Source organism: Strigops habroptila, chromosome 4 (genome assembly GCF_004027225.2).
Source record: "Strigops habroptila isolate Jane chromosome 4, bStrHab1.2.pri, whole genome shotgun sequence".
NCBI classification, from domain to species: Eukaryota; Metazoa; Chordata; class Aves; order Psittaciformes; family Psittacidae; genus Strigops; species Strigops habroptila.
The window spans coordinates 24,270,746-24,283,584 of record NC_046358.1 but is presented as its reverse complement, the minus strand read 5'-3'; the positions used below and the strand labels follow the sequence as shown (position 1 = coordinate 24,283,584).

At 42.3% G+C, this 12,839-nt stretch overlaps 1 protein-coding gene across 6 annotated transcripts in view; it reads left to right on the top strand.

The window, feature by feature from the left end:
• EVL (Enah/Vasp-like) overlaps positions 1-12,839 on the top strand; it is a 150,897-nt gene that overhangs the window by 136,623 nt on the left and 1,435 nt on the right. For 4 of the 6 annotated variants that reach the window (XM_030482036.1, XM_030482037.1, XM_030482034.1 and 1 more), the window contains exons 6-13: positions 1,853-2,082; positions 2,735-2,856; positions 6,065-6,125; positions 8,158-8,224; positions 9,551-9,617; positions 9,725-9,787; positions 12,127-12,193; positions 12,572-12,629. In XM_030482036.1, the coding sequence (XP_030337896.1) occupies positions 1,853-2,082; positions 2,735-2,856; positions 6,065-6,125; positions 8,158-8,224; positions 9,551-9,617; positions 9,725-9,787; positions 12,127-12,193; positions 12,572-12,629 (735 nt within the window). The remainder of the gene's footprint in view (positions 1-1,852; positions 2,083-2,734; positions 2,857-6,064; positions 6,126-8,157; positions 8,225-9,550; positions 9,618-9,724; positions 9,788-12,126; positions 12,194-12,571; positions 12,630-12,839) is intronic. The other 2 variants (XM_030482038.2, XM_030482039.1) reach the window with 1 other exon arrangement.

Here is a 12,839-nt window from a genome sequence, read left to right as displayed (position 1 = left end):
CACTGCCTGTGACCACTAGAAAAAGAGCTGAGAGACCAAAGGCTACTTCTGCTTTATGTGATTTCTGAAAGGTGTAAAGTACCAAAACCACTCAGGACTGGTCCAGGGACCCTCTGAGCTAAAAGGAAGGCAGAAAAGAATTACAGGACCAGGGCCCTGTAGCTGGGATCTTGCAATGCATATTCTTACTGTATTAGCCCCGAAGGAGATTTTTATTATTCAGCAGAGTCAAATTGCATTTTGCAGTGCACTTCATACAAAACCTATGTTCAGCTGGTCCAAATGTAGTGGATGGGCTCTTCTGAAGCTGGAGGCCAGGTCTGCAGTAGACTTGTCCATGTATCAGTACTGGTAGAGGTTGTGATTTTTATTCTTTTTCTTCAGTGGTATTTCTGTTACTAGCAAAAGATGTAACATGATTTTGTTATAGAATCCCCTGTGCTTGTGTAACTTCCTGGTAAAAACTGCATTTATAGTAGAGGGCTTGTCATTGTAACTATTCCAGCCTTTTTCACGGCAGGCAGATCAAGAACTTGGGTCTGCCACTTTGCATATGGTCTTGATTTCTAGTGCTCATCTAAATCCTGTGGAGTTAGAACAGTTACAAGTAATGCCTATTTGCAGTTCAGATCATATGTTTTTTGGCTCGAATCCATTCCTGTCTATAGCCACATATAATGCTTAAATGATGTGCCTAGAAAAGGAAGAAAACTGAGACATTGCCTTTCACTTTCTGCTAAAAATACTACTGCAACCACTAGAGGCTCAGTCCTTCAGCTGATACAAGCCCTTGAAATCTACTTAGTTCAATAAAGTTATTTTAAGCTCACATCAGTCCATTATTTTGACTCAGTTCAATTTTTGCCTCAGGCTGTCTTCTAATTAGGTGGGTGTAGTTTTGCAATTACAATTAACTGTGCCCACAATGAATTACTAGCTATTATGTTTATGAGCCAAAGAGGGGTTGAAATGTTTAAAGTATTTCTAATAGCAGCTATGGTTCAGTTCAAGAATGGAATTGGGAGTGTGAAATAATAGCAGAAATAACCACAGAAATAAGGCAGTATTGTAAGAAAACCTAGATAAGAGAAAAACAGGCTGTTGATGTTAAATACAGTTTCCAAATGTTTCTCAGTCAACACCTGCCTATCTTTCAAAATAACACTTACTGAACAACTGAACCTGTGATTACGTATCAGGAGCAGCCTGTTCTGAGAGAACGTAACGTGGAGAAATACCCTTGCGCAGGTGTATTTGTTCAATTGACCCGTTAGAGGCAGGCAAAACAGTGCACCGGAGTTACCCACCACCAGCCCCTCCAACAGGCTGCTGCTTGAGGAGCTTTGCTGAACCTCAGGTTTCTTGGAGCTGGATCTTCCCTGTTATTTTGCAAGACTGGCTGAGGCCATACACCTAATGTTAACAGAAAGGAGGATGTGTTGCTGTAGTCCACGATTCTGGTGAAAAACTGGTGTTAACCAAAGTCCATGGAATCGGTTGATGTAGTTTATTATCTCCACGTAGAAAGCTATGAGACAAGCAGGAGATGTCACTTATGAATTGGGAAGTGTTGTCTGTGTTTTGATTTCAGCACAGAATAAAACAGTAGCTCAGCCAGGGAGAAGAGGAGGGAGAAAGCTAGTTTATGTGACAGGGTCTTGCAGGAGGACACAATTGTAGCTGATTGACCACTGATGCAACCACCGTTTCCCATTCTTCTGCATTCTTGGTGCTTCCTTGCATAGATCACTCATCATGCAGCCAGGTCATGCCCTGGGAGCAGAAACATGACCTTGTGTACAGGCTGGAGGAGATTGTACCTCGAGCGTAATTCATATTCTCTGCATTTCAGGCCCAGCACTTCCTCCTGGTCATCCCAGTGGCGCTGCTGTGATCCCCACTTCGTCCGGGGGGCCCCCACCTCCGCCACCCCCCCCAGTCCCTCCACCACCCATGGGAGCTGCGCCCCCCCCACCTCCCCCGCTGCCGGCAGGCGCCGGGCAAGGGGTTGGCACTGAAGATGGGTCAGTGTCAGGGCTCGCAGCGGCTCTGGCTGGTGCCAAACTAAGGAGAGTACAACGGGTAAGGAGGTGGCACCGGGACTCCCCCAGGGGCTCTTCTCTGCTGCAGGAAAGCCTGGTGCAGCTTGGTGTAATGGTCTGCAGATCCAGTGTGAAACATGGTGAAACACGCTTCAGCTGCCCCCCCTTAGGTGAACTTCTAAATGTGAATTTGTAGTGCAAATAAAGCTGAGCAGGAGATGTTTGGTGGAATTTCTACTCCTCAGGAAATATTAATTGTCAAATCACTGCAAGTTCTCAGTTTGCCAGGATTTCTAGTGCCACCATTGCACTATCTGTTAGTGTTTTCAGTCATAAGTGATTAAAACTACATCATGATTACCAAAACCAGAGTAGACTGTTGAGGCCGCACATCAGTAGGTGTCCACTTAGGTAGAGGTTGCATAACCATGCATAAACGTGATCATGAACAAAGAGCACTCTGGAGTTTTTCGTCATTTGCCCATATATTTGCCTCACTCAGACAGCTCCTGGTCTTAGTAAGGTCTTCACTCCCAGGCAAAGCACACCCTATCTCTGGTTTTGGGCTGTGATGGTGATCAATTTTCCTAATAATTAGGAAAACTAATCATTAAGGGTGTGGTTGTAAATGAAACTTTTCATTAATTCCAGTGAAACTTTTCATTAATTCCAATGTTGATTTCTGTCTTAAGCCAGAAGATGGTTCAGGAGGGTCCAGCCCCAGTGGGGTCTCTAAGAGCGATGCCAATCGAACAAGTAGTGGAGGAGGCGGAGGAGGACTAATGGAAGAAATGAATAAATTGCTGGCAAAAAGGTTTGTATTTAGACTTCAAGTAAGCACTAGCATGAGGTCTGCAGCAAGCTGCGGAACAAGATGCTGTCAGTTTTGGTTAGCAATGGGTCACTTTGGTGCTTCTTTGCAATTTGACTGGTCCTGCATAGATGCTAGTTACCAGCATTGCCTGGTGAAACTGTACATATATATATATATATATGAAACTGTAGGTGTTGCAGCAATGATAGCTGGCAGAGTTTAGCAGCTATAACAAATCCTGCAGTGTGGTAGCCTTCAGAGATGGTGACAAATATATCCTCTGGACTTTTGCCATTTTACCAGATCTATTTCAAAGTTACTGTATTCAGATAGAGTAAACTATGAAAGGAGCTTAAATAAATTACTCTTTATACAGCACATTCAGGATGTTGAACCTAAAAACATGAAAAGAAGTGCAATAAAAGGGCAACATCTTGGCAGGTGAATTGTTATTGATTCTCAGTGCATTTCAGACAGGCTAGCCAAGTTATTCTCAGCTAACGCGAGTCATGATATATCGAGCTACCGCTGTTAAAAGACACTCAATTATTCCAATTATTTTTTCTTTCTGTTTTCCCTCAATTCCATCAATAATGTTCTGTCAGACTCCCAAGCTCCTAGTATTAGATGTTTCCTTTTTAGCTCTATTTTTTTTTTAAACATATGAATAGTGAAAGAAAACGATAAGTAAAATAATGAAGAGTAGGTACAGTTGTATAGTGCTACATATCAAGATTGACTTTGCTGAACTGAGTGATGTCTGTAAGCAAAGTAAGGTTCGGTGACTAGATGCTGGGGTAACTCCTGTTCAAGCAAACAAGCTAAATAGACATCTCATATGCTTGGATATAAAAATCCTGCTAATTTCTGTGGTTCTAGTCTAACATGTACTCCAGTGTGGCTTTTGACAGTGGGATCTGGTATCTTCAGGTATTCAGGGTCAAATCGTCTCAGTATCTTAACAAAAGCACCTGCACTACCATGAGTACTGTTCTGCCTCTACTCTGTAAATAATTAAGCTGCAAATCCTTTCACAGGGCATTGACAGCAACAGAATTGTCTCCTAAGTTTTGCTTCACAAAGCCATGGAATTGTAATGAATTTTCAGCCATGGGTGCAATCTGGGCACATGCTGTTAAACTGATACTGAGAGGATTTCTTTTGGCTGCAAAGCCCTTTTTATTTGTGATGACATAGAGAAGGGAAGAACCTAGCACTGTGTTTCAGGTTGCTCTTACCGAGCTGGCAGGCAGAAGGTAAAAAGATGGTTTCTTTAAATTGAGCATGTTCAGTACAGAAATTACTGAGTGATGAGGCTGGGATTTCAGGGGCCCTTTTCTGAGCAGAAAACCACATGCTCAGGAGCAGGGAATGTGTCCAGTGCTGGGTAAGTAATGGAGGAAAACGCTTCTGAGAGATCAGGTGGTATAAAATACTGCACTCTAGTATTAGTGGCCCCTGTGAGAACAGCCGTTTGCTTTAGGACTGAAGTGCAAGCAGAATAATGAACTCTCTCACAAACTACATTTTCTAGCCCAGTTAAGTTTCTTGCAGGACATAAATCTAACACTGGTCTCTCACCCGGGCAAGTATTTCCCTCACTAAAGTTTGTAATCATTGTAAGTTTTTTCCTCAGAAGACTCAAGTAAATATTAGGAAAAGAATATAAAAATTATTACTGATCCAATAAAATTATTAATGCAGTTGAATATCTGGAGATAATTCCCACAGAGCACTGTGTCCTACAAACACATGCATGTGTTTTGCTCCTAGTTTTCTATCAAATTGACATAAAAGCGTCCAATTTGTGTATCCAGGGAGGCTTTTCTTTTGCAGTGATATGAAAAAAAACTCCTTTGGCAAACTTGTACCAGTGTTTTGAAGCCCAGAATCCTTTCTAAGTGCCATTGGGATTTTACTTTTTTTTTCTGTGAGATTAATTTTGTCCACTTCAGAAGCAAGACTAAATGAAAAGCGTTTCATATTGGTGTTTTGGTGTTTTAAAAACATCTGTTAAGGATAGTGTTCACAGGTGGATAAGGATCATCACAACCAAAGTTCATGTGGAGACTAGAGCTGCAGTTCCCCTAATCGTCTAAAATGGGAAATTGTATGTCTAGAGAATCAGTGCCTGGCACACTTGAGTACTCTTTAGACCCTAAACAGGGCTTGAAAATCAAGAATTTGGTTTTCTTCAGCCAGTATGGGTAACACCCAAGAAGTTTTACCATGTATTCTGCAAAGGTTAACAACCAACATCTTTATTCTCGTGTCCAATTGATCCAGTGGATGGACTGCAGCTCTTTGCCACTGCTTCTCAGAAGGTTTTGCCTCTCCTCAGTAAGCAGGACAGTGCAAGGGTCTCAGGTCCTCACTCAACTACTGTAGGCACCACCAACGCTGCCAGTGCTGGGACCATGGGGCTTAGGAGCTCTGCTGCCTTTGAATTGTATTTGAGACAGCAATAATCTCCCATCACTCACCAAACGCACTTGAAAACCCAGGCTGGCGCACTCGTTTCCTGACTTTTGGTTTTCAGCCAGAGCTTTCCCAACCTGAAGGGAGCAGGCGTCTTGGCTGAGCAGAAATGGTGCCTGATCTTTTCCAGTGGGGATGGATGTGCGTTGAAGGGTTTTTCTGACTGTCATCCCAGTGATCACATGGGATCACTGCCATAGCCCTTTCTCTGGGTGAGAATAGGGATGGGGGGATATAGGACAGGTAGCAAAATGATACTGGAGCTGGCTGAGAACATAGTATCATCTCTGCAATACCCACCTGAGCCACCTGGGGGAGGGTTGGGTTGGTCCTCAGAAAAGCCTGGTGGTTTGGGTTCTTCCTCCTGTGTAGGACACAGAAGCCACCACCTCCTAAGCCCTACAGAGAAGCCATCCCTTTCTCACCCAGTTCCATAGCCAGCTGTGCTCCCTTCCTCCAGTTCAACACATTTCCTTATGCTCTGCACCCTGTGTTCCTCTGTTAAACACCACCTCATAATTTTGCCCCCTCCCTGAGTTGTGTCACCAAGGTTTGGATTCCTCCCCTCCACCCTAATCCTATGCAACGAAACACATCCAGCCTTTGTCACATTCCCTTGCATGAACTAAGCAAATAATAACTCCCACCAGAGCCTGAATCAGCCTTCCCACATGGAAGATATGTTTCTAGAGGATTGACTGTATGTCCTATCTCATGTTCCTTTGCAAAGGAGGAAAGCAGCATCGCAGTCAGACAAGCCAGCTGACAAAAAGGAAGAGGAAAGCCAAAATGTAAGTGAAAGACTCTTCATTGTTCTGCTCTTGCAAATATGTTGATGTGCTGCCTTGTAAGCCAAAGTCCTGTGCTCATTCGCTGTGTGTGGCAGGCAGTGACAAGCAGTGCTGATCCGGGAATAGATTTGCACATTCAGTCAAAAGATAAATGTAAATGCTTCCACCTTTCCTGGGAACAGCACCCTATAAACAAGAACTGCTGCCTTATTCATAGGTGAGGTATTGTTCAAACTAGGTTAATAGGCACTTTCTCATGGTCTGATCCAAGTGTTGTAGGGTATGGTAGATTCTTGCCCCATCAGAAGATGCACTGAACCTTCTGGCAAGTCAACTTGAGATAAAGTTCACGATTCTTACTTTAAATTTGCAGCTTCAGCTAAGCCGAAGTGGATCATCAACTGTGTAGTGTAACTTTGGATTGCCAACCTCCATGCAAAGCCAGGATCAACTTGCTTCAGACCCCAGAGTGCATATACAACATGTCTCGGGGGGTGAAGGGGAAATAGTGCATTAACCATTAGACCATTCAAAGGTTAAAATATGTGTTCATGATACCTACACTAAAATGAGACAGAATTTGAACAGCTTTGTGGAACATTGATTCATCTCTCTTTTAACTGTTCTGTTTGTATGTTGTCCACAAAAGCAATTAAGAGGTTTGATTTTACTCAGTCTTTACGCTGAACTTGATGCACCAATTTTGAGTTCAACATGCAGATTAAAACTTTTTTTTACCCGCTGAACTGGTAAAGCATGGGAGATCTTTCCAGTTTCAAGAGACGCCAGGATTTACACTGTGTCCCTTCCCATGTGGTGCTTTTCTGGGCTGCTGTTCATACAGCATTCCTGTTGCTAACCAGCATCCTCCTGAAGGCTCTCTGCCATGGCTGCAAGTTCATAAAGCATCGTGTGCCTCATATCACCTATATAGAGATACTGCCTCCAAAGACAAAGTAACAGCTGCTCAGTAGGAAATCCACTTGGAAAATGTAGGTCTCACCCCCGTCTGAAAGGTTCGTAGCAAGAGCAGGGATAAGCACTTTGCGGTGTTTAAGGAGAAAAGCAACTATTTTTGCTTGTTCCTCAAGGGATGCTTCAAGCATGGAATTTGCCTGTTGAACCCGCTATGCAACCATTGCTCTTAATTTTGCCCCAAAGCTGGTTTTGAACCATACACTCGGAGATGAAAGGCACCATTTAGCTTCTAACTGTTCAGCCTCTGCTGTCTTTCTGTCCCATCTACTCTCTCCCTGAAGCTCTGCATTAGTTTACATCCTAAATCAAACTTTTTGATAGCAGCAAACTGTTTAGAAATGTGTTTTAGAGAACATCTGTTTGATGTGTATCTTGAGTACGCTTTGTGGTGGGGCATTTTCTGTCAAACTGAGTGCAATTCCATTTTACAATGCACAATAATGCTTTTCCTGAGTGTGTTTTGAGGGTTGCCAAATAATATTGATGTATCAAATATATGGGTGAATGTTTTATGATCTGTCATATAAAACCCAGAAAAAAGAGTTCAAATATGTGATGTAGTGTTTAATCTTCTACTTAGGAGGAGTATTTAATTACTTAGATACATTTTGTTACTACCTGGGCTATTCTTGCTAATACCAGTGACTCTCCTGGGCTAAAAGGCTGGGACCTGACGTACTGTTCCTTCAAATAGCTCAGTTCCCGTACCACAGAGAGTTTCTAAATTTGGGAAATAGGTGATTTGCATTTAGACAGCAGCAGCCAGAACTTCAGAGTGGTAATTCAGCCTGGTTTGGTGCACAGGGATGCGGGTGATTCAGTGGAATCATGGAAAGATGTCCATATTAGCAAAAATTAAAAAGTATGTATTTTGCCACACTAAAGGGAGAGGAAGGTTGAATGGACTTGAGCCCATACCTTGGCAGCAGTGCCTGTTAGACATGCCTGGAGGAAACTTGCTTTTGTACCACCTGTGCTGCAGCTGGTCTACAGAGCAGAAGAGGATTCTGCTTCATCTCCAGAATTCAGTAATGTCCTCTTTTTCTCTTTGTAGGATGATGCTAGCACCTCTCCTTCACCCAGTACACGAGGTTCCACCCAGCAGCAGCAAAATTCATCAGGTATTAAATCAAGCTGTTGTAGTTATCTTCTTAATCTAGTCTTTTCCACCACTTCCAGACTCTGAGTTCATCATCCTACTTCTGAATGCAACTGTGAGAAAAATTCTCAAATACTTATTGTTTTCAAAACTCTACTCAGCAAGAAATGGTGATTTTATATGCTTCACAGCCAAGAAAATGCCAGTACAGCCAGTTTAGTTAATGGGGTCCAGTCATGTAGCTGAGGATCTGTGTCTTCAACATTGTGCATCGAAATCTTCTAAGAGTAAAAAAGCTGTATTATTTTCTTTTTCGTAGTGTAGCTGTCCTGGTTGGTACAGTTGGGGTATGGGTCTTGGTAGCTTGTTGCAGTAAGCCTGATCCTGAGAGTTGCTAGGTGAAATTAAGGAGCCCCCAAAATATGTTTTTCCTATGATGAGTTGAAATGACTGTCTCTGAGTAGATAAGCTGCAAGCCAGTCAGATTCATTCTTGCATCAGCCTTGGCTTTCATACGTGCTAAAAGAAACCTCTCCCAAGGGAATGAGTATTTAACCGTACCAGCTTCCTTTTGGAACAAAGCCACTATTTGTGTGCTTTGCAAGGGAAGGTGAAGAAGCCAGGAGAAAGGTGCATCTAAATGAGGAATGATATCTAGACATTTCCTGAGAGTGACATAATTTTTTTAAGGAATTTTTTAGGACCTCACAGAGGAGCAAACCCTTGTGCATAAAGTTGCATGTTATTGAAGTCTCTGAAACAGTTCACTTTATTTTAGAGGAGATTGAAATGACAGTAAGCGTTTTCAGTAATAGTTTGCATAGTGCAGCTTTTAGGAATGTTCTGCAAGTCAGAAGTCTAGACAACATTAAATAAATTTTCTATGGAGATTTGAATAGTGGGGGTCTCACTGTCTTTTTTTAGATACACCCATATTTTCTGCCAACTATGCAGACAAAAAAAATCTAAGACTTTTTAACTTAAAATATAAATAGGTATTGTACTGAATAAAATAAGCCTTGTAGCAATTAGCCTGTATTTCTTAATAGAAATTATTTATGTGTTTCCTCATACTGATCCAGTTCCATGTCTTTTTAATATTGTTTAATTATCCAGTCCCTAATTAAAGAGATCACTAAGCAGATTTCTGCCAATGCTTTCTCTGTAATATAGGCAACTGCTTATATTCATTCAATATTCATTCACTCCATCAATCCTGCTTTCCTGGATCTTTCTAAGTCACTCATCCTGGCTGAATGAAAGCAGCTGTGTAAGATAATCAACTGCAGGATATTTTTATCTTTAGAGAAAAAATAATTAACAGTAACTTTTCATTATTGTTTTCCAGACTCTGGGAAGAAGCCATGGGAAAGGAGCAATTCTGTTGAAAAGCCTGTATCTTCATTACTTTCTAGGTGAGCTGCTTGGGGTGTCCCTGTGGCTGGCTGGCTAGCAATCGGGATGGTCACGCTGTCCCGTGGCACGTGCGCAACTCATGTCTCGTTTCATTCCATTGCTGTAGAAATCCATCAGTGGTGAAGAGCTGTGAAGCTAAGAGCCCCACACAATCCCACGTGTCTTCTAGGTACTGGCTAACAGCCTGGCTTCTTAACCATCTTGGCTTGTCCTTTGGCTAATCCCATCATTCAGCACTAATGTTTGTCTTCTGTGACGTCTTTTACTCATTCTCTTACATTCTGCTTTGTCTGTCACTGCACAAAGTGTGAAGGTAGAATGTGTCGTGTCAAAGGCTTCTTCTATGGAAACAGCCCCCTGCTCGGGTGTGCACAGGCATCACAGACATTAATCATACTTAAGCAAGTGCTTAAAGCATCCATGCTCATGAAGCAGAGGCATGAGCTTGGCAGTGCACTGTGCCATGTGGAAGGCAGGTTTTGGAGCATCTTCGTACAGCAGGTTCAGGATGACCCTGCCAATAGAAGAGATCTTCAATGTCCAACTTTTGCAGAAATTCAAAAGCAAAGGCAGAAATAACTGAGGAGCTTGCAGCTGGGAGAAGGGAAGTTATTAAGGATGAAGGGAAGTATATAAGGATGAAGCTGCATCTATGCAACTGCAGTGGGTGCATAAGAAAGAACAGCAAAGCTTGGTGCAGTAAATTAATAACATCAGGCTGTAAAAAAGTCCAGCCACAGAAAAGGCATTCAGAAATATAGGGTACAAAAGCTGGCAGGTGTCAAAAGCCAAGAAGTCTAAAGTAGCACTCCAAATGTCCCATCGATGTGAACAGCCAAACTGCAGTATCACTGCCCATGTTCTTATCACCACAAAGAATGAGATAAAGTTTGACGTTGGACAGCTAAAGAGACTTTCTTCCAGTGCTGATCTGGGATGACCCAGTGTTACTGCAATAGTGGACACAGAAATGGATGGATAAGCTGAATAAGGAGGTAGAACACAGGCTTATGTATGTTTAGCATTTACTGGAAGAGGTGTCCTCTAGTTTACACTAGTATGTATATGACAGTGCTAATTGATAGTCTGCAGAGAGAAAGTTGCCAATGGCAACTATCTGCATGTACTTGCTGTTGTGTTAAAGATGCTGGAACATGCCCTGCCCAAACATTCAGAGGGATGCATCAATGTTAAGAGAACAAAATATAGTCTCTCCAGCTGTCCTAAAACGAATGAGGCATGTTAGTTCTAGGAAATAAATGAAGTTTCAATATAGAAAGACCATTCCTTCTTTCAATTGGGAATGAAACATGGGCTATTTAAAAACAGCCATCAAGTTTTCACCAGCTAGCTTCCATAATGCAGTCCCATCCTGGGAGGAGGAGTAGTTCAGTGGGAAAAAATCCTTTCTTAGTTTAACATCTGGAGTGGCGTACAGTCTTTGCTTGCTCAGATGACTTCTGTGGGGGAAGCAGGGCAGGTTTCAAAAGCTCTCTCTCAGCAGTGACCTGTTTCCATTCCTGTTCAGTTTGATGGCATTTGTATCTGTCTTAACTGCCAGCTTAGGTGTGAGATGGTAGGAGACCTGTTAAGATTTCCTGAGGAAGGGTTGCTAGACCAAGCATACCCTCAGGAGTGGTAGAATCTCCACCAGCCCCAAGTTTGGGCCCAAAGATGATGGTGAAGTTTTTTGGAGCTTTTTCTATGTTTTACAGTTAGCATAGTTAATTTTTGAAATATTTTAGAGTTACTGATTAAAAGAGAAAGTCAAGCAGCTTCTGCTTCCTTCATTTATTTTATCAGCCATCATCAGAGTTCAGCCCACTGACTTAATAACATCCTGGAAGACCAATAACACTGAAGTGTACTAGCTATTAAGGGCAGATTACTTTTGTTTCTGACTCTAGAAAAAGTACCGGTGCTACATAGTGCTGTTAACAATCTCCACTTGACTCAGTCAGGCCTTCCAAGGAAAGGATTACTGGGTTATTACTTTTCCTGTAATATTTTTCTAACTTGTTTTCTGCTATTACTTTAACACCAATTAAAGTCTAGGTGGCCAAGACAGGATTGCTGTACAGAAAATAGACTGTGAGAGAAAACCAGACATCTAGCTTGCAGATTTCAAATGCTGTAATAAAACACACTGTTAAACAGGCTTTACCCCTGAAGACATCTCAGCATTTTCTAGTCTGATATCATTGAGACACCCGACATCAAAAAACACCCAGTAAATTAAGTTTCAGTGCAGTCTTTGCACTCCTTCCAGTATGTCTGCGATAGGAGAAAGCAGCATCTTTGAGGGTCAGGCTGTGCAAACAGGAGCAGTGCTGCTCTCCAGCTGCCGAACACTCCTGAGTGGCACAGTAGGGAGCCTCTGGTTCAGCAATTGAACACGGGTGCTCTTGCTCTGGGGTGAATTTCATCGACACTGTCAGGCAGGTGTAGCTTAATGTCCACTGCAAGGAACTGATGGGCTTTTTTAATGCTCTTTTCTCCTTTCTCCAGGATGAAGCCAGTGAGCAGCAGCAATGATGTGGCTATGGATGCCTTAGATTTTGATCGAATGAAACAGGTGAGTGAAAAGGTCTTTCGCATCTCAGAGGTTTGGCGAGCTACCCATTTTCCCCCATGCATGCGCTGTACAAGCAAAACAGCTGTTCAGTCTTCTGATTTCCTCTACAACTAGGTGCTTAGAGGAGGGCTAGATGGTGAGCAGCAAGAGAGCACAATCTCACTGCTATTTCTTCAAGATATCTGTACAAAAATGTGCAAATAAATATGCCAGTTATCTTCTGCATCCTTGGCCTGGGAGTGCAGACGTAGCTGGTAGTAGCGCTAGGCTCTGATCATCAGAGGAGGCGGGGGACAAGCACAACCATGTTAAACTTGCATTTTCTTCCACCAGTTAGAAGGAAATTCTGAGCAGCTGACTTGTGTTTTGTCTCATCAGGAAATATTGGAGGAAGTTGTAAGAGAGTTACACAAAGTGAAAGAGGAGATAATTGATGGTAAGAAAGAGAAAAATTATTATTTTTCTCATCTTTATGACTAATTTCCCATAGATAAGATGATAGGAACTGCAGAGAGTTCCCTGGTGTTTTCAGACTTCTGTGAGCAGCTCTGATTTATATACACGTTTGAAGAACAAGCATCTACTTTAAGTGAGCTCTGATCGTGACACCGTGTTTACATCCTTTATTTTTATGGTGTTGATGAGC